The sequence below is a fragment of the Maniola jurtina genome, chromosome 25 (genome assembly GCF_905333055.1).
Source record: "Maniola jurtina chromosome 25, ilManJurt1.1, whole genome shotgun sequence".
Lineage (NCBI taxonomy): Eukaryota > Metazoa > Arthropoda > Insecta > Lepidoptera > Nymphalidae > Maniola > Maniola jurtina.
In genome coordinates this window covers 6,572,445-6,599,798 of record NC_060053.1, presented here as the reverse complement: position 1 = coordinate 6,599,798, position 27,354 = coordinate 6,572,445, and the positions used below count along the sequence as shown (strand labels likewise).

Genomic DNA, 27,354 nt, shown 5'->3' with positions numbered 1-27,354 from the left:
TAACTCGGTTCAATGATCGGTTTCAAGTTTCGAATTCTCAGGTAGTCTACAATATACATCTACACTAATAGAGGTAAAGTTTGTAAGCTTGACTGTATGTGTATTCTCCGGATCTACTGAACCGCGTTTCTGACTTCACTGATAGATAGAGTCTACATTATCTCTGAGTGCCTATGCAATTATCTCCGAGTGCTATTCCCATAATATCAAAAAAAACCGGTCAAGTGCGAGTCAGACTCGCGCACTGAGGGTTCCGCACTCGGGTATTTATTCCAACATTTTGTACGATAAACCAAAACCTATTATACATAAAAATAAATAAAAATCTGTTTTAGGGTGTACAGGTAAAAGCCCTTTCATATGATACCCCACTTGGTATAGTTATCTTACTTTGAAAATTGAAACACATTTTAATATTTTTTTAATGATGTAATCACAAATTCGCGGTTTTCAGATTTATTCCTGTATGTACTTGTGCTATAAGACCTACCTACCTGCCAAATTTCATAATTCTAGGTCAACGGGAAGTACCCTATAGGTTTCTTGACAGACACGACGGACAGACACACATTTTATATATTTTGTTCATTGTTAGCTGATTGTTAGCCTAGTTTACAAGTTAGATACCAATCTCTCTATAAATAACCTACTGAACTATACCTGTGTAATGTTGGTTATAAAAAGTACATAAATACTTGGTTATTATAGACTTTTTCTACAGGTAATAAGTTTTTTGTTTGGTCATTGTTGAATTGCTATAAAGCTTGCTACAAACGAAGGTATGTAAGCATAGCCCCGAGGCTATGCTTACATACCTTCATTACGAACAGCCGACTGTTCGTCCTCGTCTGTCCGTCTGTCAGCGACCTATTATATCTCGTGAAGTGTAATACGTAGAGAGTTGTCACAGAAGTGTATTTCTATTGCCGCTAAAACAACAAATACATATTGAAAATCTAAAATGGCCGCCATGAAAATTAAAAAGTGTTATACGATGGTACGGAACCCTTCGTGTGCGTGTCCGACTCGCACTTGTCCGGTTTTTTCAATTTCAATACAGGTAGATTGGCTTTTAACTTTAATTGACCTGTTAGTATTGAGAATTATTTACTAATGTTGCGAAATGTGTTGATTGGTCTGTTAGTATTTATAGTATTCACTGAAGTTACGAAACATAAAAGAGCCGTGATAGCCTAGTGGTTAATACGTCCGGACTCCTAATCGGGTGGTAGAGGGTTCGACCCCGGGAAACCTCTAATTTTTTTCGGAGTTGTGACTTTAAAGGTGAAAGAAAAGAATGTAAGGAAACTTGCATGCCTGAGAGTTCTCCTTAATGTTCTCAAAGGTATGTGAAGATGGGTACCAAAATTTTTCCGCTTATTATCTTCATTGATTGTTTTTTTAACCCCAGACCCAAAAAAAGGGGTGATATAAGTTTGACGTAGTTCATTAGTTTAGGCACCGTAGTGCCGAAACTAATGAACCGATTTTAATTTAGTTTTTTTTTTTGTTTGAAAGGTGGCTTGATCGAGAGTGTTCTTAGCTATAATCCAAGAAAATCGGTTCAGCCGTTTGAAAGTTATCAGCTATTTTCTAGGTACTGTAACCTTCACTTGTCGGGGGTGTTATAAATTTACTTTTTTTTTTAATTGAACCCTAACGGCAAATACATCACACATTTTTTCGAAAATGATTACGTCTGTAGTCACCTTAACTTTTTTTGAACAGTGAAAGTTTGATTAAATCCGAAATGATAGAGCTACATTATTGTGCGGCACTATATAATTTTGTATAATAAAAGCGATTGTCGTCAATTTTGTTGGTTTAGGATGGTTTTGATATACTTTCATTACTTTTTACGGTATTTTTCGATACAATAGTAACTGTGGACAGTTCGTTTTACGTAAAAGACTGTGGACCTTGTACCTGCGCAGTGGGTGATTTATTTGGCGTTGAAGTGACCTAACTCCAGAAGGTCCAAAGCGCCTGTAAATTCTCGTCACCTATGCGTTTATCCGAGATGGTTCATTTGTTTATCTTTTAAGTCAGTCAAGTAAAACAAAAGTATAGTACAGTTTTCGTAAAAGACTGCGGACCTGTACCTGCGCAGTGGGCGATTTATTTAGGGGTGAAGCGGGCGTGTCTGTTCTGTCATTGGTACTGTATACTATCATAGGAAGGTCTTATTACGTGACACTGTACAGTACCTACTTTACATTGTGATTGTAATTAATACCTAGGTAAAGGTGTTAACAGAGCTCTCTCCGTCACTTACTCCATACAATCGTAGTTCCCATTTCATTTGAATATTAAGCAACCAAAGTCCATGAAATTTTGCAGACATAGTCTAGAAACTAATATCTGTGTCTGTGGTGTTTTAGATTTTTCTAAAAATATGTAGTTTTAAAATTACAGGGGCTCAAAGATTTGTATTTTTCTTTAAAAAAAGGCCCAACTTTGTGCTCGTTTTTCTAGACAACGAAGCAATTTAATGAAATTTGGAAAAACCACAGACCTAGAAAATTTAATGAATATTATGTAGTAAAAAAATTATCGTTATATATTTTATATTGTTATAATTATGTGGGAACTACGAAAACCAGAAATTACACCCAGAAATCTTGAAAATTTCGTGCTGTCTCGATTTGTGCAAGCGGGGTGGTGAAGTGCGGGGGACGACACGTGAAACTGACAGAAACTGACAGTCTAAACACACGGGCCACATTTAGACTGCACCCAACTCCAAACTTGTCGATAGGTCTAACTAAATACACTGGTACATTTCAACTTGCGTTAGACGTATGCGTTACCTACCGTTATGCGTAGACGTTGCCTGTAGATAAAAATATGTCTCATGTTTGCTGGCAATAGCGCATGCATCAAACCCTGCAAGTTGCAACTCTCTTGCAACCTATTCCTCACGCAATACGCACAGCTTTAATATTATAATTTTTGACAATGTATACTATATGTAATGCCATATCACAGGTCACTCTCTGATTTATTGCTAACAATTTACTTCCAAATGCAAAGAAATCTAAGTGTGTTGAATTCACACTGCCCAATACCAGGACCTTAAATGACATAAATTCATTGATAAATAATCATATGTTGAAAATAAAGGAGAACCCCGTGTTTCTCGGTATAATGTTAGATGCAAAGCTTCTATGGAACACCCACATATCAACACTTGATGGTAAACTCAGCTCTGCTGCTTACACTGTTAGAAAAATTCGACAGGTACTGACGTGGAAACTGCAAAAATTGTATATTTTGCTTATTTTCACTGTATTATGTCTTACGGACTCTTGCTATGAGATAAAGCGGTAGATATTGAGAAAAAAATGTATTACAGAAAAGGACAGGACGTGCAATTTATAATTTAAAACCGCGCGCTGCCATACAATAAAAATATAAGGAAATAAGTACCTTATCTATTATCTTATAGTAGCTTCTAAATATATTTACAACTAGCTAATGCCCGCAGCTTCGCTCGCGTGGATTTAGGTTTTTAAAAATCCCGATCCTTTCATTTCCCAGAACAAAAGTTGCCTCTCCGTAATAGCCCGTCCCCGGGATGCAACTTGTTTCTGTATCACGTAAGAATATTTAAACGGATGATCCTTTTCAAATCCCGAGGGATCACCAGGATTTAGGAATGCAATTTCTTACAGCATCAGGGTTGAGGTCAACGACAAAGTGTTTACTTGGTATAGATACCTTCAATATCAATTAATAATCGACACTTTTTAAATCCCATTAGCTTTAGTAGTCAGGTCCCCTGCAACATCAGGGTTGAGGAGTTGGAATCCAAATTTTTTATTGAACAATGTCGCAAACTTTCTTTATCGATTAAAAAAACTACCCAAAATTACGCAGTTAGGTTACCTGCCAAATTTCATGGTTTTGAGTCAACGGGAAGTACCCTAGAGGTTTTCTTGACACACACGACAGACAGAGAGATAGACAACAAAGTGATCCTATAAGAGTTCCGTTTTTCATTTTGAGGTACGAAACCCTAGAAAACGTAGGATCGGCATTCCGAACCAGTGGTAAATTTTTCTGAGCATCCAAAAACACTTTGAAGTTTACCTAAAAGTTTACAGGAATAAAAATTTATCATTGTATTCCATTCCATTTCATTCTATTCCATTCTGTTCAAAGATAAATAGATAGTAAAAATATTTGTCACCGAAACAATAATTTACGATACATCGACCAATATCAATTTTACTGATGACAATCTGACTATTACCAAAGTGAACGACTACTATAATATCTATTATATACGACTAACATAATATGTATTATAAATTGTGTGCCGTTTGCATTCTCACTAGGTTCTCATTAAGTTTGTTTTATTTGGTTAAACTTTCTGGCATTTATATTGTTATGACGTTTAATTGGCAAACAGTCTGTTTATTGGCTGAAACTCAAAAATTCAGCCAATCACAACAAAGAAAATATTGTAATAATGATTGATGCAGCTTTCTGTAATTGAAAACAAAATATTTGACATTAACTTGAATGTGACAGTGTTTTCCGAATAGGGTTGCCAGAGGCCCCGTATTTCACTGGTTACCCCGTATTTCAGGATACAGAAACCTGTAATTATGAAAATAAAATACGGGGCAAATAAAACTAAATATTTTTAGGGTTCCGTAACTCAAAAGCAAAAAAGAACTCTTATAGGATCACTTCGTTGTCTGTCAGTCTATCAGTCTTTCCGTCTGTCCGTCTGTCCATCTGTCCTTCTATCCGTCTGTCATGTGTTCATGAACAAATATTAGTATTTTCAATTTTCAAAGTAAGATAACTACATATATCAAGTGGGTTATCATATGAAAGGGCTTTACCTGTTCATTCTAAAACAGATTTTTATTTATTTTTATGCATATTTTTTTAATGCATAACAGTTTTTGATTTCTCGAGTAAAATGTCGGAAAAAATACCCGAATACGGAACCCTCGGTGCGTGGGTCTGACTCGCACTTGGCCGGTTTTTTACAAATTCAGCAGTAGCTGGCTGGCGAAATCAAACACTGACGTTATGTCCAGTAGAAAGAATATTTTCCTTTTGCGGCAATGCGTAGCCGAAACCCACTCGATATTGATCATGGTCGTAGCCAAGGCGGCGGGGCTTGGTTTGAGGATGTAAGCCTTTTTTTATACAAGTTAGCCCGTGACTTTAATCTTTTCTAGTGGTAAGTGATGATGCAGTCTAATTTCTTGGCCGTTAGGGCCATACTAACCATATAACTAGCCATGACCGAAGCCTCCCACCAGACCAGAAATTTCGAAATGGCGACTGCGCCTGGGAAGCCGTCAAAAACCTAAGCCTAAAATAATACTTACACTATTTCTTGCATTTGCTTACCAATTTTTTTTTGGAAATATATCAAACATTTCGCGCTCACTTCACTCGCGCTTTGAATTTCTATTACTTGGTGTAAACCCCGCAATTTCGTTTGCATGAATTTAGATTTTTAAAAATTCCGTGGGGGATTTTCCGGGCTAAAAAGTCGCCTAAAAAAATGTCTGGGATGCAAGTTACCTCTGAATAGTAAGTACCAAAATTTTGGTAAAGAAGATGGGCCGTGAAAGGTTAACAAATAGATAGGCAAATAGATATACTGTCGTATTCGTAATATTAGTATGGATAGGAAGCTTTAAAAATAAAATCTTGCTATGGCTACACTCGTTTCCCTTTCATTTTAATTTTTTCTGTATTGAACCAAAAACACTTACGCTCACTGCGCTCGCGCTTTTTTATTGTTGTATTTTATCTCACTGTCAAATTGAAAGGCGAAATTCCACTAACCAGGTAATTAGCCCATAAAGTTGAGCGAATGTTTTTTTCCTCATGACAGGATTCAGTTCCGGCCCTAATAAAACCTCTCCCGCAATCGATTCCTGGCTACGGCCATAGTATTGATACTGTGAAGGTGGAATTACAAATTAAATGTAATTTTAAGTTGAAATGAGAAGATTGTATGCATGAAATGTATAACATTTTGCTTTACAACACTAAGAGTTTTTAAAAGCTATTTAAATAAATAAATCTTTTATTTAAAACCACATTGCAAACACAGTTCACCAATCAAGATACGGCAACATACAGAGAAAAAATACAAAACTTATAAATAAACTGAAATATCTAAATAGGCTTTCCATGCATTTCAGTAGAAACACCGCCTATATATATATTCTTCAAATACTTCAAAATTTCAAATTTCTTCAAATCTAAACCCCGTATTTTTGATGGTGGTAGCCTGTAAATCAAAAAGAGCCAGGTGGCAACCCTACTTCGACCTAGACAGAATGAAAAATTGTTTTCATTACTCGGTATGCCTACTGCCATAGTGTGACAGAAAGTGTGACGGTAGTTGTGACCTCTGATTGGCCGACTCTCTTTCACTATTTGCTAAAATTGATGATTGCAACAACAATTTTTTCTTTTTTGTAATCGAAAACAGAACACGGACGTCAAACAGGTTGACTAATTGCAATCATTTCTGACCGGCTAACATTGTTCCGCTAGTGGCTCAAACTCACTGTCGCAGCAAGAACATGGTAAATTCAGCCAATCACAGCAATTTGAAATTTGGTTATCACAAATGTACCGATCTAGGAACCGAGAATGCACGAACCAGGGCAGATAGAGATAAGAACAATAATATCATACGTAGGAAATCGACGGGGGATCGTTGGCAAGGATAGCCTTAAGTACTTTTCTAACCTTGACAAATTCTTTGTTTTGTTTACCACAGACATTTTATATCGCTGTTGTTTACCTTTTATTCACCTTGTTATGAAATTAAACTAATATGTAGCCTACTTACTTTATGATATATTTTTCATCCAAGGCTTCTACTATGGCTGGAACATTTTTCGAGTTGGGACTCTTTTTTTAATCATAACAATTTTAGCTAGCAATTTTTAGGGTTCCGTACCTCAAAAGGAAATACGGAATCCTTATAGGATCACTTTGCTGTCTGTCTGTCCGTCCGTCCGTCCGTCGTGTCTGTCAAGCAACCTATAGGGTGCTTCCCGTTGACCTAGAATCATGAAATTTGGCAGGTAGGTAGGTCTTATAGCACAAGTACATGAATAAATCTGAAAACCGCGAATTTATGGTTACATCATTTAAAAAAAAAATTGTTTCAATTTTCAAAATAAGATAACTATACCAAGTGGGGTATCATATGAAAGGGCTTTACCTGTACATCCTAATACAGCATTTTTGATTTATCGTGCAAAATGTTGGAAAAAATTCCTGAGTGCGTGAGCCTGACTCGCACTTGGCCGGTTTTTACATAAATAATCTTAAATTACATAAAGTTATACCGCTGATAGACAGACATTAGGCGCTGATAGACAGACATTAGGTACAGATGGACAGACGAACCAGTCCCGTACGTAATAGGGGTCCCGTTTGGACCCTTCGTATACGGACCCCTAAAAAAGCTTTGACCCAGCACGTAGGTGGCAGCGGCAAATGTGCAACATGTGTTGACCGTATAAACAATTGAGAGGTCTGCAAGTATAAAAAATTGCAACATAAGCTCTACGGGAACCCACGCTGGTTTTCGTTGAGCGACAGCTTTTGGAATTTGGGGACATTTTGCAATATATTGCTAATTTAAATTTTGATATTTTTATTATACCTACTAAAATAAAATATATGGACCTTGTACCCAAGGTCCATATATTTTTAGGGTTCCGTACCTCAAAATTATAGGATCACTTTGTTGTCTGTCTGTCCGTCCGTCGTGTCTGTCAAGAAAACCTATAGGGTACTTCCCGTTCACCTAGGATCATGAAATTTGGCAGGTAGGTAGGTCTTATAGCACAAATAAAGGCATAAATCCGAAAACCGTGAATTTGTGGTTACATCACTTTAAAAAAATGTGTTTAAATTCTCTAATTAAGATACCAAGTGGAGTTTCATACGTTTTACCTGTAAATTCTAAAACAGAATTTTATTTAATTTTATGCATAATAGTTTTTGATTTATCGTACCTACAAAATGTCGAAAAAATACTAAACCTCGGTGCGCGAGTCTGACTCGCACTTGGCCGGGTTTTTTTCTTCTGATAATATGTTACTAGCTTATGTCCGCGACTTCGCCCGCGTGGACTACACAAATTTCAAAACCTTATTTTACTCCCTTAGACGTTATATTTTCAAAAATTTTACCTTAGCGTATGCTTAGGTCATAAGTAGCATCTGCATTTCAGACCGATCCGTCCAGTAATTTGAACTATGCGTTGATAGGTCAGTCAGTTACCGACGGACGGACAGACAGACACCAAAGTGATCCTATAAGGGTTCCTTTTTTCCTTTTGAGGTACGGAACCCTAAAAATTAAGACTAAAAAAGCATCTTGATTCGTGAAGACTCAGAGATGGCCTTACCCATTGCGAGGCTCCGGGCGGCAGGTCTTGCGAGGCCCTAGTTTTGTCCTTCGTGAAAAGTATGTATGTGATGCGAAAGTTGGTCTGGTTGTTTAGTTTAGGTATTTTTCATGTTTGAGGAGAAATCCTAAAGTTATACAAATAAATAGAGTTTTAAAATATTTTGCATTGAAAGATTTGCAAAATTAACAAATACAGAGATGATAAATTTTAAAATTGATATAAGCGGCTTTCCGTCAGATTAAAATAAAATCTTCTTCAGAAGACTAAAATACTAAGTTGTTCCTACGCAACATTGCCAATATAACTATAACATAAGAAGCTTTTGCAACGTTTTTATAACAATAAAAAGCAATCAATCTCGTTTAACCCAAACTGGGACATTAGTGATATGACCTTCTGAGGCAATCTGGGCCCACGTCCGCCCGCGACTGTAGTCGTTGCATAACTGACATGTTGGACTAATGTGCAAGTTTTTAGGGTTCCGTAGTCCGTACCGGAAAGGTGCCAATGGGATCCTATTACTAAGCCCCTGCTGTCCGTCCATCCGTCCTTCCGCCTGTCTGTCAGCAGGCTGTATCTCGTGAACTGGTAGATAGAGAGATTAATAGTGTGATATGACCTTCTGAGGCAATCTGGGCCCACGTCCGCCCGCGACTGTAGTCGTTGCATAACTGACATGTTGGACTAATGTGCAAGTTTTTAGGGTTCCGTAGTCCGTACCGGAAAGGTGCCAATGGGATCCTATTACTAAGCCCCTGCTGTCCGTCCATCCGTCCTTCCGCCTGTCTGTCAGCAGGCTGTATCTCGTGAACTGGTAGATAGAGAGATTAATAGTGTGATATGACCTTCTGAGGCAATCTGGGCCCACGTCCGCCCGCGACTGTAGTCGTTGCATAACTGACATGTTGGACTAATGTGCAAGTTTTTAGGGTTCCGTAGTCCGTACCGGAAAGGTGCCAATGGGATCCTATTACTAAGCCCCTGCTGTCCGTCCATCCGTCCTTCCGCCTGTCTGTCAGCAGGCTGTATCTCGTGAACTGGTAGATAGAGAGATTAATAGTGTGATATGACCTTCTGAGGCAATCTGGGCCCACGTCCGCCCGCGACTGTAGTCGTTGCATAACTGACATGTTGGACTAATGTGCAAGTTTTTAGGGTTCCGTAGTCCGTACCGGAAAGGTGCCAATGGGATCCTATTACTAAGCCCCTGCTGTCCGTCCATCCGTCCTTCCGCCTGTCTGTCAGCAGGCTGTATCTCGTGAACTGGTAGATAGAGAGATTAATAGTGTGATATGACCTTCTGAGGCAATCTGGGCCCACGTCCGCCCGCGACTGTAGTCGTTGCATAACTGACATGTTGGACTAATGTGCAAGTTTTTAGGGTTCCGTAGTCCGTACCCGAAGGGTGCCAACGGGACCCTACTACTAAGCCTCTGCTGTCCGTCCGTCCATCCGTCCGCCTGTCTGTCAGCAGGCTGTATATCTTGTGAACTGTAATCGGTAGAGGATTGATATCTTCACAGAATGTGTATTCCTATTGCCGCTATAACAATTAATAATGAAAATTTCAAAATGGCCGTCATGAAAATTAAAGTGTTATTTCTTGTATGCTACAGAACCCTTCGCGTACGTGACCGAGCCTCACTTGACCTATTTTTATTTATGTTGCCATGTTAAAGATCAAGCTCCTAAAATGGTTTGCATCGCCCACAGAGTCGCTAAAAGAGGCATAGATAGAATGCTTGGCTTCAAACTCTTGCCGAATTATTCTTAGAATTAGAAAATTTAACTAAGCATCAAAGGGTTAGCAAGCTGCAGTGGCAATGGGCAGGTCATGTCTGTCGTAGAACCGACGGCCGATGGGGCAGACGTGTTCTGGAGTGGAGACTGCGTACCGGTAAGCGCAGTGTGGGACGACCTCCAGCCCGCTGCGTTTGGACTGATCACTGAGTGAAAGCCACCAAGCTCATTTGACATTTATTTTTAACACCCGACCCAAAAAGAGGGGTGTTATATGTTTGACGTGTGTATCTGTGTATCTCTGTCTCTGTCTGTGGGATCGTAGCTCCTAAACTAATGAACAGATTTTAATTTAGTTTTTTTTTTGTTTGAAAGGTGGCTTGATCGAGAGTGTTAGCTATAATCCAAGAAAATCGGTTCAGCCGTTTGAAAGTTAACAGCTCTTTTCTAGTTACCTTCACTTGTAGGGGGTGTTAAATTTTTTTAATTTACACCTGTAATCCACTGGAGGTTTTGCTACGAAGCATTATTTTTATATTGCTCAGTGAAGGAGCAAACTTATCTATGACGTGACCACTTTGTTATGGAAAATGTCAGCCATATTTTCCCCAAAGAATAATGTTGTTTTAACTACGGCAGTTTCTGCATGAATTCGTTCAACGTTTCGTTTAACCTTTATAACTTTCTGATATAATCCGTCATAACCATGCAATGCAGTGACTTTCAAATGACTTTAAAGTCCCACTGGACTCTGGAGGCAAGTACGTAGTAATTAATAAAGTACCTACTAGATGATACTTATCCGCGACTTCGTCCGCGTGGACGTGGGGTTCGTCCCGTGGGAGCTTTTTGCTTTCTCGGGATAAAAAGTTGCATATGTCAATTTCCGGGATGCAACCAAACTGTTCAAATTTCATATACATCGGTTTAACGGATGGGTCTTTGAGAACCCCGTGGGAACTCTTCGATTTTCCGGGATAAAAGTAGCCAATGTCCGTCCCCGGGATGTACCTAAGCTAACCCTGTACCTTTCAACAAAATCGGTTAAACTGTTGGGCCGTGAAAAGCCAGTAGACAGACATACACTTTCGCATTTATAATATTAAGTACTAGCTGATACCCGCGACTTCGTTCGCGTGGATTTAGGTTTTTTAAAATTCCCGTGAGAACTCTTTGATTTTCCGGGATAAAAAGTAGCCTATGTCCTTCCCTGGGATGTATCCTAAGTCTGTACCAAATTTCATTAAAATCGATTCAGTGGTTGGGCCGTGAAAACGTAGCAGACAGACAGACAGACAGACAGACAGACAGATAGACAGACAGACACACTTTCGCATTTATAATATTAGTATGGATGATGTTTTACGGTCTTACGTAGTCGAAATTCCACTGACACATACGAAGTAATTTGCCTCTTCGTTTTAAATTCGAACCGCTAGGATATGGGACGCCCTTCCAGCATTTTCCCCCCCAATTTTAATATGGGTACCTTCAAGTCAAGAGTGAATAGGCATCTTCTAAGGCCAGCGCACTCCATCTTAGGCTGCGTCATCTCTTGCCAGCAGGTCTGATTGCAGCCAAGCGCTAACCTATAAATGAACAAAAAAAGTCGTCTATAGTTACGTACCTACGTCCTACATAATTTTTTAAATAAGCCATTTTTAATCATGAATAACATTCCCCTTTCCCCTCCAACTAAGCGTTAAGCTTGTGCGAGTGGGTACGACAATAGTGCAACGGGTGGGGTTTGAACCGCCGACCTTTCGGATTTCAGTCCGCTCCTATAACCGTTAAGCTATTGAGGCTTAAAGGTTAGGTATATACTATATACCATGGAATACCTTCGCGACCAATTAATTAGGCAAACGAATACTTTTTAATTAGAATAATCGAACTGTACGCGTAGGAATACCTTACATAACTCTTTGCGCAAAGCTTTTGCAAGCAACCAACTACCAGTACTAAATAACTTAGTTTAAGAGACTACCTTATCAATTGCATCACAAATGAATAATTTGACTTTGACTTTGACTGTTTTTCGGAAAGGTTAAAAACTAATCAAGCTACTATACTCTATCCACGGAGAGAAGTTAGTATAGGGATTTTTTTTATTTATCTTGTTTATTTTAAATATTTGCAAACTATTAATTTAGTAGAAAGTTTAGGCCTCTAATTATAAACTTCCATCTTTCTTGTACCAACTTTCTGGCAAATACATTATTATCTTATCTTTCTCTCTGCTACGTAATACTGACAAGGACGAAAAAGTAAGTGGGCGTTAACCATTTTGAGTGATCAACCAATCACAAACGAACCTATGTCCTTCCCAGGGTTACGAGCTGTCTCTGTACTATATTTCGTCAAAATTGGTTTAACAGATGGGCCGTGAAAGCTAACAGACAGTCACACACACTTTAATATTAGCATAGTGTTATCGTAGAACTGTGATTTTAGTATGGATTACGTTCACGTTATTTTTAACCCCCGACCCAAAAAGAGGGGTGTTATAAGTTTGACGTGTGTATCTGTGTATCTGTCTGTGGCATCGTAGCTCCTAAACTAATGAACCGATTTTAATTTAGTTTTTTTTTGTTTGAAAGGTGGCTTAATCGTGAGTATTCTTAGCTATAATCCAAGAAAATCGTTTCAGCGGTTTGAAAGTTATCAGCTCTTTTCTAGTTACTGTGACCTTCACTTGTCGGGGGTGTTATAAATTTTTAATTTACACTTGTTGACCGTGGTCTCCTAGACTACTGCCGTCTTTAAACGAGCTTTATCGCCAGAGCGATCAAATCGATACACTTATATGGTACTTAAGTTGCGTATACGTTACATAAAACGTTAACGTTAACCTTAAGCGCTTATGCGTCTCTTCTTACGTTCACTGTATAAGTATTTTATTCTTAAACGTTTTATTTTCTCTTTAAAAGGGTTAATAAAACGTTAGTCTTCACTAGACTTGGGCGCGTTTGAAACCCTCGTAGCTTCAGTTTTAAGTTTACGTAATTAATTTTACTATCACCACTATATCATCTAAAATCTAACAAATCTGACAAACAAAAGGTATAAAATTGTACCTACTTTGAATTTATTAATTGATTTTGACTTTGACTTTGACTTCACACACTACACTGACTCCACGTTGACTTGACTATTATTCGACTCACAGAGAAGCATGGAAATGTGATCTTTATTTCGTATTTCTTACGGTGGTTTTTTAACCCCCGACCCAAAAAGAAGGGTGTTATTTTGACTTGTGTATCTGTGTATCTGTTTGTTGCATCGTAGCTCTTAAACGAATGGGCCGATTTTAATTTAGTTTTTTTTTCTTTGAAAGATGGCTTAATCGAGAGTGTTCTTAGCTATAATCGAAGAAAATCAGTTCAGCCGTTAGAAAGTTATCAGCTCTTTTCTAGTTTTCTTATAGAGGTTTTTGTTTCGGGGGTTTTTTAAATTTTAAGTTATTCAACATTGAAGTATCTAATTAAAGTTAATTAAACTGGACAGTCCTTTCTGGAGGTTCAGGGATGATGCGCACATAATATTATAGCCTTTAGGAGGCTCCCCCGGGCATTGTTAATTGCTAGGTTTTCTTGTTAAGTTAAGCTAGTAATAAATACTAACATAGGTTAAGTGATAGCCACGGCCGAAGCCTCCCACCAGACCAGACGAGACAAGAATATAATTTCCATGAACTTATTTAAAATTCTGTGGAATTACAGGATTACAAATAGACACCCACTCCACTGATGAGTTCGTTTTCTCAAAAACACATCAAAGACTTAGTATGTCACCATTTTTCGCAAATATTACGTGACTTCCATAGAATTCGTTTAGCTCACAAAAGGGAGAAAATTTGATTTGTAATAGCTATTCGATTCCAAGTAAATAATATAATATATTTATCACGCTGACAATTTTTCCTTGATGTATCACGTAATTCATACCTATTCGTGCAAAACTAAATTCGATTCTGCGAATTCCTAAATAAGTAATTCGTAGGATTGAAAGGTATTCCTAATTAGCACTAATTACTACTAAATGAATAAGTATTAAACATATAAAAAACTCCTCATAAATCCTCCTTATATAAAAATTATATAATTTTTACTTAGGGTATAAAGTCGACCTTATAACTTCGCGATCTCTTCCAGAAAACCTATATTATAAATTACTAGAGGATGCCCGCGGCTTCGCCCGCGTGGATTTCGATTTTTTTAAATCCCATAGAAACTCTTTGATTTTCCGGGATAAAAAGTAGCCTATGTCCTTCCCCGGGATGTATCCCAAGTCTGTACCAAATTTTATTAAAATCGGTTCACCGGTTGGGCCGTGAAAACGTAGCAGACAGACAGACACACTTTCGCATTTATAATGTTAAGTATGGATAATTGGGAAAAATGGAACTAATGATTAAAGTTTTGCGTGAACAAGATGTCATAGAGATAAATCCAGGGTTCGATTCCGGAAACCGGGATAAAAAGTAGTTCCGTCCCCGGGATATAAGCTAATTACCTTTCGTCAGAATCGGTTAAATTGTTGGGCCGTGAAAAGGTAGCAAACCGACAGACAGACAGACAGCCACACTTTCGCAATTTATACTAGGTATTAGTATGGATGTTTTGCGTTTCCTATTGTCTTTAAAATCTTCTCATATCTTCTCTATTCTCTATTCTCTTCTGCGGCGAGGGTCCCTGACTTCTTCGCCATACTCAGAGCAAGGACGGCTTCCTTCTGGGAAAGACTAAGACACAGTACTAACTCCATCTTGTGTGCTGTTAACGAAGATCTGAGTAATCCTTTTTCTAAAAATTGGTCAAACCTGCATCGGTGCGACAACAACAGCTTTATTTAGATTAGTTTACACTATGTATATCTACATTAAGCTGTATATTATTTTGTGTTTTTTCTTTTTCTTTTTGTTTGTTATGGGTTGTCTTGTGACTTATATTGCCTGAAATAAAAATTATTATTATTATTATTATTATTATATCATTTCTTTTGTCCACAGCGAGCAATCGATAAGCAGCGCCCGCGCTTCCGTCATGGTCTACGACGACGCGATGAAGAGGTGGATTCCCTCCGGCTCCAGCTCTGGTCTGTCCAAGGTGCACATCTACCACCACACGCAGCACAACACCTTCCGCGTGGTAGGAAGGAAGCTGAACGACCATGAGGTAACCCTCAACTTTCTTTTAGCACCTATAGGGGAAAGAACGTGGGCAAACTTTGACTCAGTGACCCATAGAAGATAGATAGAAATCTTTATTCCACACAAAACATGAAATAACCAAAATAAAACAAAGAAACTAAAAACACTATGCAAAGGCGGCCGTATTGCTCAGAGCAATCTCTATCAGCCAAGCTTTGGTGAAAGGAGAAACTAGGTTTGTTCTTCCTGATCCATTTCCGGCGATGAAGAGGTGAATTCCTTTCGGCTCCAGCTCTGGTCTGTCCAAGGTGCACATCTACCACCACACGCAGCACAACACCTTCCGCGTGGTGGGAAGGAAGCTGAACGACCATGAGGTAACCCTCACCTTTCTTTTACCACCTATAGGGGAAAGAACGTGGGCAAACTTTGACTCAGTGACACATAGAAGATAGATAGAAATCTTTATTCCACACAAAACATGAAATAACCAAAATAAAACAAAGAAACTAAAAACACTATGCAAAGGCGGCCGTATTGCTCAGAGCAATCTCTATCAGCCAAGCTTTGGTGAAAGGAGAAACTAGGTTTGTTCTTCCTGATCCATTTCCGGCGATGAAGAGGTGAATTCCTTTCGGCTCCAGCTCTGGTCTGTCCAAGGTGCACATCTACCACCACACGCAGCACAACACCTTCCGCGTGGTAGGAAGGAAGCTGAACGACCATGAGGTAACCCTCACCTTTCTTTTACCACCTATAGGGGAAAGAACGTGGGCAAACTTTGACTCAGTGACCCATAGAAGGTAGATAGAAATCTTTATTCCACACAAAACATGAAATAACTAAAATAAAACAAAGAAACTAAAAACACTTGCAAAGGCGGCCGTATTGCTCAGAGCAATCTCCACCAGGCAATCCAGGAAAGAAGAAACTAGGTTTGTTCTTTCTGATCCATTTCGGCGATGAAGAGGTGATTCCTTTCGGCTCCAGCTCTGGTCTGTCCAAGGTGCACATCTACCACCACACGCAGCACAACACCTTCCGCGTGGTAGGAAGGAAGCTGAACGACCATGAGGTAACCCTCACCTTTATATTACCACCTATAGGGAAAAAAACTGGCCAAGTGCGAGTCAGACTCGCGCACCGAGGGTACCGTACTCGTGCATTTTTTCCGATGCTTTGCACGATATATCAAAAACTATTATGCATGTACAGGTAAAGCCCGTTTATATAATACCACACTTGGTATAATTATCTTACTTTGGTAATTAAATATACCAATTATTCTATGTTCATTAACACATTTTAATAATTTTTTTATGTAATTACAAATTCACGGTTTTCGAATATTTTAAGACTTACATACCTGCCAAATTTCATGATTCTAGGTCAACGAGAAGTACCCTATAGATTTTCTTGACAGACACGACAAACAGACAGATAACGAAGTGATCCTTTGGGTTCCTTTTTTCTTTTTGAGGAGGTACGGAACCCTAAAAATCACGTCGATCTATTGCTCCATTGCGACGTGATTGAAAGACAAACCAACAAACAAACACACTTTCGCATTTGTAATATGGGTAATTGATTGCATGAGGCTTTTAGGGTGAGATCTATAGAACGCGCTCTGCCTTTGCTTAGACTTAAGACAGAGTTAAAACGAGACAGAGCCTATATCTCTCACATAAATCTGTCTCGTTTTAACTCAATCTTAAGTCAGAGCAAAGTCAAAGTGCGCTTTATAGATTTCAGCCTTAGAGTGGGATTTTACTTTAGAACACTCGTCTTTGACAGAATAAGGCCATGAAATCCAATTCACTTTTGGCACCGTGGGCAGAAATGGAAATGATCGTGAGGTAACCGCGTAACAGATGCTACGAAAAATAACAAACTCAGTCGTGTGTGGGCCGAACCTTAACTGGCTTTTTAACCGACTTCGAAAAATGGAGGAGGTTCTCAATTCGTCGGAATCTTTTTATCTGTATTTACTAACCAATAAACTTATGCCGTTAATTCGTCCGCGTGGACTACACAATTGAACCCCTATTTTACCCCCTTAAAAGTTAAATTTTCGAAAATTTAACTTTTAAGGGGGTAAAATACTTTTACTTTTATTTCTTAGCGAATATCTACGCTATATATATATAATATAATATTTCATGCTAAATTTCAGCCCGATCCGTTCTGTAGTTTGAGCGGTGCGGTGGTAGACCAGTCAGTCAGTGAATCACCTTTTCTTATTATATACTAGCTGATGCCCGCAGCTTCGCCCGCGTGGATTGGTCAGATCCCCTGCAGCATCAGGATTGAGGTGTTGGACTCCAAATTTTTTATGAAACAATGTCGCGAAGTTCCTCTATCGATTAAAAAAGAAATGACGCAAATCGGTTCAGAAATCTCGGAGATTTCGGTGTACATAGGTAGGAAAACACAACTCCCTTTTTGAAAGTCGGTTAAAAAAGTAGCCTATGTTACTCCCTGGTCAATTCTCTACTTGTCTGTGAAAACCCCGTCAAAATCGGTCCAGCCGTTCCGAAGATTAGCCTTTTCAAACAGACAGACAGACAGACAGACAGACAGACAGACAAAAATTTTAAAAACGTGTGATTCAGTGTTGGTATCGTTCAAATAACCATATGAGCTTAATATGAGGTAGTTATTTCGAAATTACAGACAGACACTCCAATTTTATTTATTAGTATAGATTTAGATTCAAGCTACTTACCCTTCAAAATTGTTGAGGTTTTCTGACTTCAACGTTGAGAAGAGTCTTGGGAAATATGTACCTAATGTAAAAAACATATCTTCTGAATAGTTGGTTAGTCGCCAATCTCAAGATTGGCTGTCGTGGCCGAAATTCGGTAACTAGTAAAACTAACTTTTACTGTAGCGGCCAAATGTGAACCGCCTCATGAGAAGTTTTCGGTTCTTTCTTTTTTCTGGTCAGGTCACCGTTATCAGGCTTTTCGTTGTGGTATGTACTAACAGGTCAGTGTAGTGTATCATCCATACCAAGGTAGCTATCTTAGTTCAGTGTACTAACAGGTCAGTGTAGTGTATCTATGCCACGGCAGCCATCTAAGTTCACTCCAGAAGGTGGCCAGGCTGCAGAGGCCATGTTGCAGAGAACTTTTGGACGTGGAATTTCCTTAGGTACAGATATTAAGGCCGTTCTTTCTTTTTTCTAGACTAAGACAGGTCAAAGTTCTTAGACTTTTCGTTGTTGTGTAGTGTATACATGCCAAGGCAGCCATCTAAGCTCATACCAGAAGCTAGCCAGACCAGGTTGCAAAGGACTTTCGGACGTGCAATTTCATAATAGATTTTAGGGCCTTTCTTTCTTCTTTTTGGGCAGGTCATCGTTCTTTGACTTTTCGTTGAAGTGCAGTGTAGTGGCTCCCGTGGCATGTATGACACACTTATCATATAAGCCAAGGGAGCCATCTAAGCTCATTCCAAAAGCTAGCTAGGCCACCCCAAGCCAGTTTGCCCTGAACTTCCTGGAGAGGGAGTGGGGGAAGTTTTTCGTTTCTGAATAAGTCTTATTTTCGTGTGATTCCAGGTGGTGATAAATTGCGGTATCGTCCGAGGTCTGAAGTACAACCAAGCGACGGCCACCTTCCACCAATGGCGGGACGCGCGGCACGTTTACGGTCTCAACTTCTCTTGCCGGGAAGACGCCGACAGCTTCGCTCGCGCGATGATGCACACACTTGAAGTAAGTGCTACTGAAAAAAATCCGGGTACCATTTTTTCTGACCCCGCCCTTGAGGGGTTTCAATGAAAACGTCGGCATATTCTGAGAGTATCTACTATTATGTTATGTAAAAGAGCCTCAATAGCTCGACGGTTGAGGAGAGGACTGAATTCCGAAAGGTTTCCGGTTCAAACCCCACCCGTTGCATTGTCGTACCTATTCCTAGCACAAGCTGTACGCTTACTTGGAGGGAAAAAGGGAATATTAGTCATCTTTAGAATGCTAATATTCTTTTTAAAAAAAAGGGATGTCGACCACGTTCCGTAAGAAAAAAAATTGTCTGCTGTTTGCCTATAAAAAGGAGAAACAGACATACACACGACATACAGCTCAACCGGGTTCAGAAACCAGAGATGTTGCATGTAGGTATTCTCTCTATAACCAAGACTCCCACCAAGAAAAGGTTTTAAGAAATACCGGGTTAGCTAGTTTTCAACTTCAAAACAGGATCTATTGCAGGAGGATATTAGGTGCCCTTATCTATAAACTAGAAGATGCCCGCGACTTCGTCTTTATGGATTTAGGTTTTTAAAGATCCCGTGGGAACTGTTTGATTTTCCGGGATAAAAAGTAGCCTATGTCCATCCCCGAGATATAAGCTAACTCTGTACCAAATTTAGTCAGAATCGGTTAAACTGTTGGGCCGAGAAAAGGTAGCAGACACAGACAGACAGACAGACAGACACACTTTCGCATTTATAATATTAGTATGGATATGGAAGTATGGATGTTTTCTATTTTCAGATCCTAGCGAACAAAGTGGTGAACAACACGGCACCCCCTCCCCCTCAAGCCCCCAACCCGCCGGTGCCCTACAATGGACATAACAACACGCATTATGACGAGGATATGGGATACAGGTATGATGGGACTGCGACTTCGTCCAAGTGAATTTAGGTTGTTTTAAAATCCCGTGGGAACTCTTTGATTATCGGGGATAAAAGTTTCCTATGTCAATTTCCTGGATGCAAGCTACTTCTGTACCTTTCATATAAGTCGGTTAAACGGATGGGTCTTTAAGAATCCCGTGGGAACTCTTTGATTTTCTGAGATAAAATTAGCCTATGTCCTTCCTCGGGATGTAAGCTAATGCTGTACCAAAAGTCAATTCTATTCTGCTCGAAAACCATTCAATATCATCATCATCATCGCCAACCTGTCGTCTACTGTTGGATACATGCCTTCCAAATAAATTGCTTTAACTAATAGAACACAATCTTCGTTTTAGAACAATGACCCGAGAAGACGCTGCAATACTCCAACAGCCGCAATACCACGCTCCTCTGCATCAACAACACCAGCCGCCACACCAGCCACCACTTCAACAACACCAGCCACAGCTTCAGCAACACCAGCCGCAGCTCCAACAACACCAGCCGCAGCTGCAACAGGTCCAACCTCAACCGCAACACCACCCACCCAGCCAGTACCACGCGCCGCATCATCATCACCCGGTAAGAGATTAATACTAAATAATTTAAATACATATATCAAAAATTGTGGGACTGGCAGGATTCAAACCTGCATCTCCTGGGAATCGCGCCCGAAGCCTTGACCATTAAGTCCACAACCCGCTTCGCTGCCGCCAGTGCCGAAATTCGAAATATGTATTTTCAACCAGTCCTATAGCGACTGTTAATGCCATCTAATAGCGACACTTTGCAGTTATCTGAGCTACTGTCAAAGGCTCATATTACGATAAATTCTTTGAACGAGAAATGACATATTGCTTTTTTCTAATAGTCACATCTTCAACAACACTAGCTTTAATTGTAACAACTCCAGCTTCTACAACACCAGTCTCAGCTTCAACAACATTAACCCCATCTCCAACAACGCGACGCTAGACTTTTTGTCCTTGTCATTTGTATGGGATAACGTAACAGAGAGATGCCTATATTAACTTTTCTCCGTATAGCAATATTAGTAGTGATTTTGGTAAAAGTTTGAGACATGGATATATTTTTCAGGCCGCCCTTCCCGCCAGCGTAACACAAAACGCTCCCGCACCACCTCCCCACGGGGTTCACACACTGCCTCATGCGCCCGCGCCGCCGGGACACGGACACCATCGTACCAACAGGTATCACACTAATATTATAAAGGCGAAAGTTTGTATGTGTGTGTGTGTGTGTATGTTTGTTACTCCTTCACGCTAAAACTACTGGACGGATTGGGCTGAAATTTAGAATGGAGATAGATTATACTCTGGATTAGCACATAGACTACTACTTTTTATCCCGGAAAATCAAAGAGTTCCCACGGGATTTTTAAAAAACTACATCCACGCGAACGAAGTCGCGGGCATCAGCTAGTAATCATAATAAATACACAGAAAAGTTTGAGATCTGAGCACTTTGACTCAGACTTAAGACACTGTTAAAACGAGTCAGCATTATATCGCTGGCATAAATCTGTCTCGTTTTAACTGAAACTCTGTCTGAGCAAAGTCAAACTATGCTCTATAGATGGTCAAAGTGCGATCTCAGCCCAAGTTGATAAACATTGTTAAAATTTAATATGTATTGGTTTTCAGTGCGCCGATGCCGCCGAATATGTCTCTATCGGCCGCCTCTACGATCACCGCCCCTCCACCCGTACCACCGCATCAGAACCTACCCGCGCCCGCTAACGTATGAATATATATTATAACTAATATTATAAGTCGCGAGGAAATCTGCATGCCTGAGAGTTCTCCATAGTGTTTTTTTTTTTTCAAAAGAATATTAGCCATGATAATCATGACAAATACTACCCTTTTCCCTCCAATTTAGCGTAAAGCTTGTGCCAGGAGTGGGTACGACAATAGAGCAACGGTGGGGGTTGAACCGCCGACCTTTTGGAATTCAGTCCGCTCCTCAACCTTTGAGCTATCAAGGCTCATATGAGGTTCCCTTTTTTCTGGAGATGGTGTTCTCAAAGGTGTGTGAAGTCTGCCAAACCGCATTTGGCCATCGTGGTAGACTATGGCCTAAGCCCTTTCTTTCTGAAAGGAGACCCAATATACTCAGTAGTCGCATCATTCAAAAATAAGATTTCTGCGCAGGTGAAACTTATAAAAGTAGTATAACTCTACTTATTTTGTATAAATGCTATGTTTTTGAATTAAAAATATGTATAACAATTTTTTCAGGGGCCGATAGCACCCCCCACTCCTCCAGCCGCTCCACAGCCTCCACCTATGGTAAATAATGTTACATTTACGTAATATTATGTAGTTCATCTATCTCTATCTAATATATAATTATCTCGTTCCAGCAACAAACCCCGCCTCCTCAGCCCGCAGCGCCGGCACCTCCCCCGCCGCCGCCCCCACCAGGCGCGGCGCCACCCCCCGCGGTCCCCACGCCCACCCCCGCGTGCCCCCCGCCGCCCCCGCCCCCGCCGCAGCCCCCCGCGACGGACATCTCTGGGTTAGCGGCACAGCTACAGCAAGCCCGGCTCAAACGACAGGCCAAGGTACACTACTGCTACTATATCTATTACGTCGTATTTCGCATATCTCCCCAAATTCTTGGAGAATATGTCCCTCGCTGTGAACCTGGCTCTGGTGGCGAAGCTGCAACGTGATAGGGGTGAGACAAGAGAAGGATCAGTACCAAGTAGCAGAAGACCACAGTGTCGACCCCTTCCCCGCCGCCCTTGCCACAAGACGGGGCGCAGTCCCCCGCGGCCCCACGACAATTCCCGCGTGTCCCCTGCTGCCCTCGACCCCGCCGCAGCCCCCCGCGATGGACATCTCTGGATTAGCGGCACAGTTACAGCAGGCCTGGCTCAAACGATATGCCAAGGTAGACCGCTGACCGCTAGTAAATAGGCAACTATCTAACTTGTGCCTACCCTGACTATGTACACTGTCCCCGCGCATCCCCCGCCACCCACGCCACCAGATGCGGTGCTGTCCCCCGCATGTACTCCGCCGCCCCCTCCCACCTCAGCCCCCCGCTGCGGGTTTCATATATCTCCACTCACTTAGCATATCATGGTTCCAGCAACAACAGCAGCAGTCTTCAGGCAGTGCGACCCCCGGCAGTGAAGCCTCCCCCCCTGGGGGCGTGGGGGGTTCGGACCCCCCTGCCAACCCCCGCGGCAATCTACACTGTATGATGCACGAAATGCAACGGACTCTCGCGCGGCGCAGAGCGCATCTCGCGCATCTGGATAAGAGCGAGGTAACGTGTTTTACAATTTTACAAATCCAAGATGGCCGACGTGGCTTTTTTGGGGTGTTTACTTTTGTTTTTACTTAGATAAAAGTTAGTCCTTGACTGCATTCCATCTAAGTTGGAAGCGGGCTAACCTGGAAGGGGTATGGCAGTTTTTGATTTAACCCACACTTCTTTGGTTTCTACACGGCATCGAACCGGAACACTAAGTCGGTTTTGCCGGTAGGGTGGTAACTAGCAACGGCAGAATCAAACAAAAAATAACTAAAAATACGAAAAAATGTCGCATTTCTAATACAAGATGATTGTTATGTGTGTCATTTTCGAAATTTTACAGAGTGCTGACTAATAAAATGACTTCCATTATGAAATCCAAAATGGTTGAAGGGTTTTGTCACATAGGTCATTTCCGAGGATTTCCCAAAATGATTATCATTTTCATATCAACGATAGCCGACTTTTTTATTTCTAGATTTGATAATGCCCGCGACTTAGTTCGCTTAGATATATGTTGATTTTATTAAATATTTTGGTGAAAGTATAGTAAGATGTGCGATTTTCAGCAGGAGTCGTCAACAGAGAGCTCAGCCAGTTCTACACCCATGAAATCATGGGAAAGGTCCGCCACACTGCCACATAGGATGCCCGCAGCTTGCAATGGCAACTCTTGTAAGTGAATGCATCCATACTATACTTATTACTTTTATTACTTATATGACTTATTTTTTTGTTACTATTTTTTTATTTATTTACTAATTTTACTAATAATATTATAAATGCGAAAGTGTGTCTGTTTGTCTGTCTGTCTGCTACGTTTTCACGGCTCAACCGCTGAACCGATTTTAATGAAAGGTACAGAGTTAGCTTACATCCCGGGGACGGACATAGGCTACTTTTTAGGTCTATCCGTTTGACCGATTTATGTGAAATTTGGTACAGAGGTAGCATACGCCCCGGATGTTGACTTCGTCACATTATCCCGGGAAAGCAAAGAGTTCCCACAGGATTTTTCAAAAACCTAAATCCACGCGGATGGAGTCGCGGGCAACATATATTAACAGGGCTCTCTCCGTCACTCGTTTTATATAATCGTAGTTCCAATTTCATTTGAATATTAAGCAACCATAGTCCATGAAATTTTGCAGACATATTCTATAAACTAATATCTGTGTCTGTGGTGCTTTGGATTTTTCTAAAAATATGTAAATAACGGGCAGAGGAGGGGTGACAACTTTATTTTGATTTTCCGTCACCAATCTATCAATCAATCAATCAAAACACACGGCACAATTTATTTATTTACGGTAATTTCGGTTCTAATTACAGCGAACAATGATGGAAGTGCGCCGGCGCAGTCCCCCCGGGCGGCGAGGAAACGGTTCGGCTCCGCCAGCGAGGAAACTATACTAAAGGTAAAAGACATCATAATATGTACAGTCAAAGGCCGTAAGTCGTGTAGCACCTTAAGAGAGCTCTCTCCGTCACTCGTTTCATACAATCGTAGTTCCATTTTCATTTGAATATTAAGCAACCAAAGTCCATGAAATTTTGCAGACATACTCTAGAAACTAATATCTATGTCCGTGGTTTTCCAGATTTCTGTTAAAATATACGGTTTCAAAGTTACGCGGTCTTAAAAATTTTCATACAAATCTTTGAGCCCCTGTAATTTTAAAACTACATATTTTTAGAAAAATCTAAGACACCACAGACACAGATATTAGTTTCTAAAATATGTCTGCAAAATTTCATGGACTTTGGTTGTTTAATATTCAAATGAAATAGGAACTACGATTGTATGAAACGAGTGACGGAGAGAGCCCTCTTAATGATCATATTCACGTGGCACGGTTATGCACATGGTTAGGTGTGTGTGGTGTGCTTATAGAAAAAGGTCATAAGTGCGATAGTTTCGCGGAATTGCTACAAGAAATTCTAAGGCCGACCGTACATTTTTATTCATTATGTGGCTCTTATTGCACCGCTATCAAAACTATAACATAGACTATTAACGCACAGTTGAAATTTAGAGAGGCTGTGTGGTAATATGTTATTATAGTACAAGTGCACCAATGTAAACCTAGTCAAATGATACATCCCGCTTCCAGACAAAGCAGTAAATAAATCTATATTTCTTTTTCTGCTAAACATCAGTTTGGTTTAAGTGCCTTACTTGTCTACAGGTTGGGTTTTGCAACGCCCCGACTGTAATTTCCTACTTTGCGCACTAGTAACATAAGTGACTATTTTCAGCAAGTGAATGGCGGAAATGAGAATGGCTGCGTGTCCGCCGCCGAGTGGGACAGTTTCAAGCAAGACGTGCTCCGCGAGATACGTACTCAAGTCAGCCAGATGAAGCGGGAAATACTTGATGGTGAGATAATTACTATAACCGTATTTAATGTGTGTGTGTGTGTGTGTGTGTGTGTGTGTGTGTGTGTGTGATGGAGGATGTGTGTGTGTGTGATGGCGGATGTGTGTGTGTGTGTGATGGCGGATGTGTGTATGTGTGAAGGTAGATGTGTGTGTGTGAGTACGCGTGTGCGTGCTTGCGGGTGTATTAGTGTGTGTGTGTGTGACGGTCGGTTCATGGATTATTACATTAGATTATTAACGACGTGTCTGCAAAATTTATTAGAAGAATTGGTACGTAAACATTTAAAAAAAATCTCGACTCTAAATCGTTAATTTAGTGTGAAAAAGCTACGGAAAATCGTTCTTATAGTAATCAAAAATAATGATTTTCATCAAAAACTTTACCCACCTTTAACGATAAAGAACCATGTTTAGCAATCTGTAGTTCAATTTCATACTTATTAGTATATTTTAGCTACAAAAGATATCGAAAAATTCTCATATTTGTAACATATTTGCAAGGCATTGCAAACACGTCTTTAAAGTGTTTTTCTAAGAAGTAGTAAATAATATTTGTTGGTTTTTTTTTTCAGCCATGAAGGCAGAGTTTGCCCGCAGGTAAGCTAGTCCGTCGCAGGCCGCACCGGTGGAACAGTTCTAAACAAACATACCATACACCCGCATCTTATGTACTGTAGAGATCATCTCTGTTATATGGACAGTTCTAAACAAATATCCCATACACACGTCTTATGTACCGTAGAGATTATCGCTAAGTTATATGGACATTTCTAAACAAATATACCGTACATACGTCTTATGTACCGTAGAGATTATCGCTAAGTTATATGGACATTTCTAAACAAATATACCGTACATACGTCTTATGAATCGTAGTCAACTTTGTTACATGGAACAGTTCTAAACAAACTTATTGCACACAAATCCTATTAACCATAGTGATTACAATTTACAGCCATGTTATATTGACAATTCTAAGCAATCGTCCCGTACACGACTTATGTTATATGGAACACTTCTAAACAAACATACTTTACATAAAAAGTCTTATTATGTACCATTGTAAGTATTATTATATTATGTTTCATATACAACACAAAGATGTCTCATATGCCATAGGTATCTATATACACATACCATCATTTTCTGTTATAGATATAAGGTATAAATGATACATTATGTATCATAAAATGAATGTTGGAATTAAAAAAAAGAGACTTAAGCGTTTTGTATGAAAAGTTTTTTTTTTCTCTCTCGTCTGGTTTTACAAAGATTAGCCAATGTCAAGTTAGTTAAACTATACAAGTATGGACCCCGTCTGTGCCGGCGCTCGCCGATATACGCACGGCACCCCCCTTAGAGCGCTTTCCAGTCAGTTTTAACAAAATAAACACTCCAAAAAGGCAGAGCACGCCCGCCAGCCAACACCAACACAAACACAGACGAAGTCCGTATGAAAAGTTATACATTGATGAAAAATAGTGAAAATAATCTAAAGTGATACTGACAGTGTCTAAATAATACAGACTAAAGGATAAATATAGATAGGACAACGATTGTCGAGTTCGAGTCGCGACCTGTCATCTTCGATCGCGTCAAGATCGCTTTGTATGAAATGACAGTTAGCAGGTTAATGAACACGTTTATTTGCTTTAGATCCATCTATCTTTTCATTTTAGTCTGTGCTGTTTACACTGAAAGTTATTTAATTCAATACTATGATTATAACTGTCTTTACGTACGC

General features: G+C 40.0%; 1 protein-coding gene across 5 annotated transcripts in view; it reads left to right on the top strand.

Annotated features, from left to right (window-relative positions):
- LOC123878205 (protein enabled) overlaps nt 1–26,473 on the top strand; it is a 79,294-nt gene extending 52,821 nt beyond the window's left edge. For 4 of the 5 annotated variants that reach the window (XM_045925327.1, XM_045925325.1, XM_045925323.1 and 1 more), the window contains 13 exons: nt 15,171–15,336; nt 18,874–19,029; nt 19,813–19,928; nt 20,297–20,522; nt 21,039–21,151; nt 21,605–21,701; nt 22,202–22,252; nt 22,327–22,527; nt 23,061–23,240; nt 23,798–23,903; nt 24,561–24,646; nt 25,488–25,608; nt 26,183–26,473. In XM_045925327.1, coding sequence (XP_045781283.1) covers nt 15,171–15,336; nt 18,874–19,029; nt 19,813–19,928; nt 20,297–20,522; nt 21,039–21,151; nt 21,605–21,701; nt 22,202–22,252; nt 22,327–22,527; nt 23,061–23,240; nt 23,798–23,903; nt 24,561–24,646; nt 25,488–25,608; nt 26,183–26,211 — 1,648 coding nt within the window. In that variant the 3' untranslated portion in view covers nt 26,212–26,473. Of the gene's footprint in view, nt 1–15,170; nt 15,337–15,619; nt 15,689–18,873; nt 19,030–19,812; nt 19,929–20,296; nt 20,523–21,038; nt 21,152–21,604; nt 21,702–22,201; nt 22,253–22,326; nt 22,528–23,060; nt 23,241–23,797; nt 23,904–24,560; nt 24,647–25,487; nt 25,609–26,182 lie in introns of all 5 variants that reach the window. The other variant, XM_045925326.1, reaches the window with a different exon arrangement.
- The last annotated feature ends 881 nt before the right edge of the window (nt 26,474–27,354 follow it).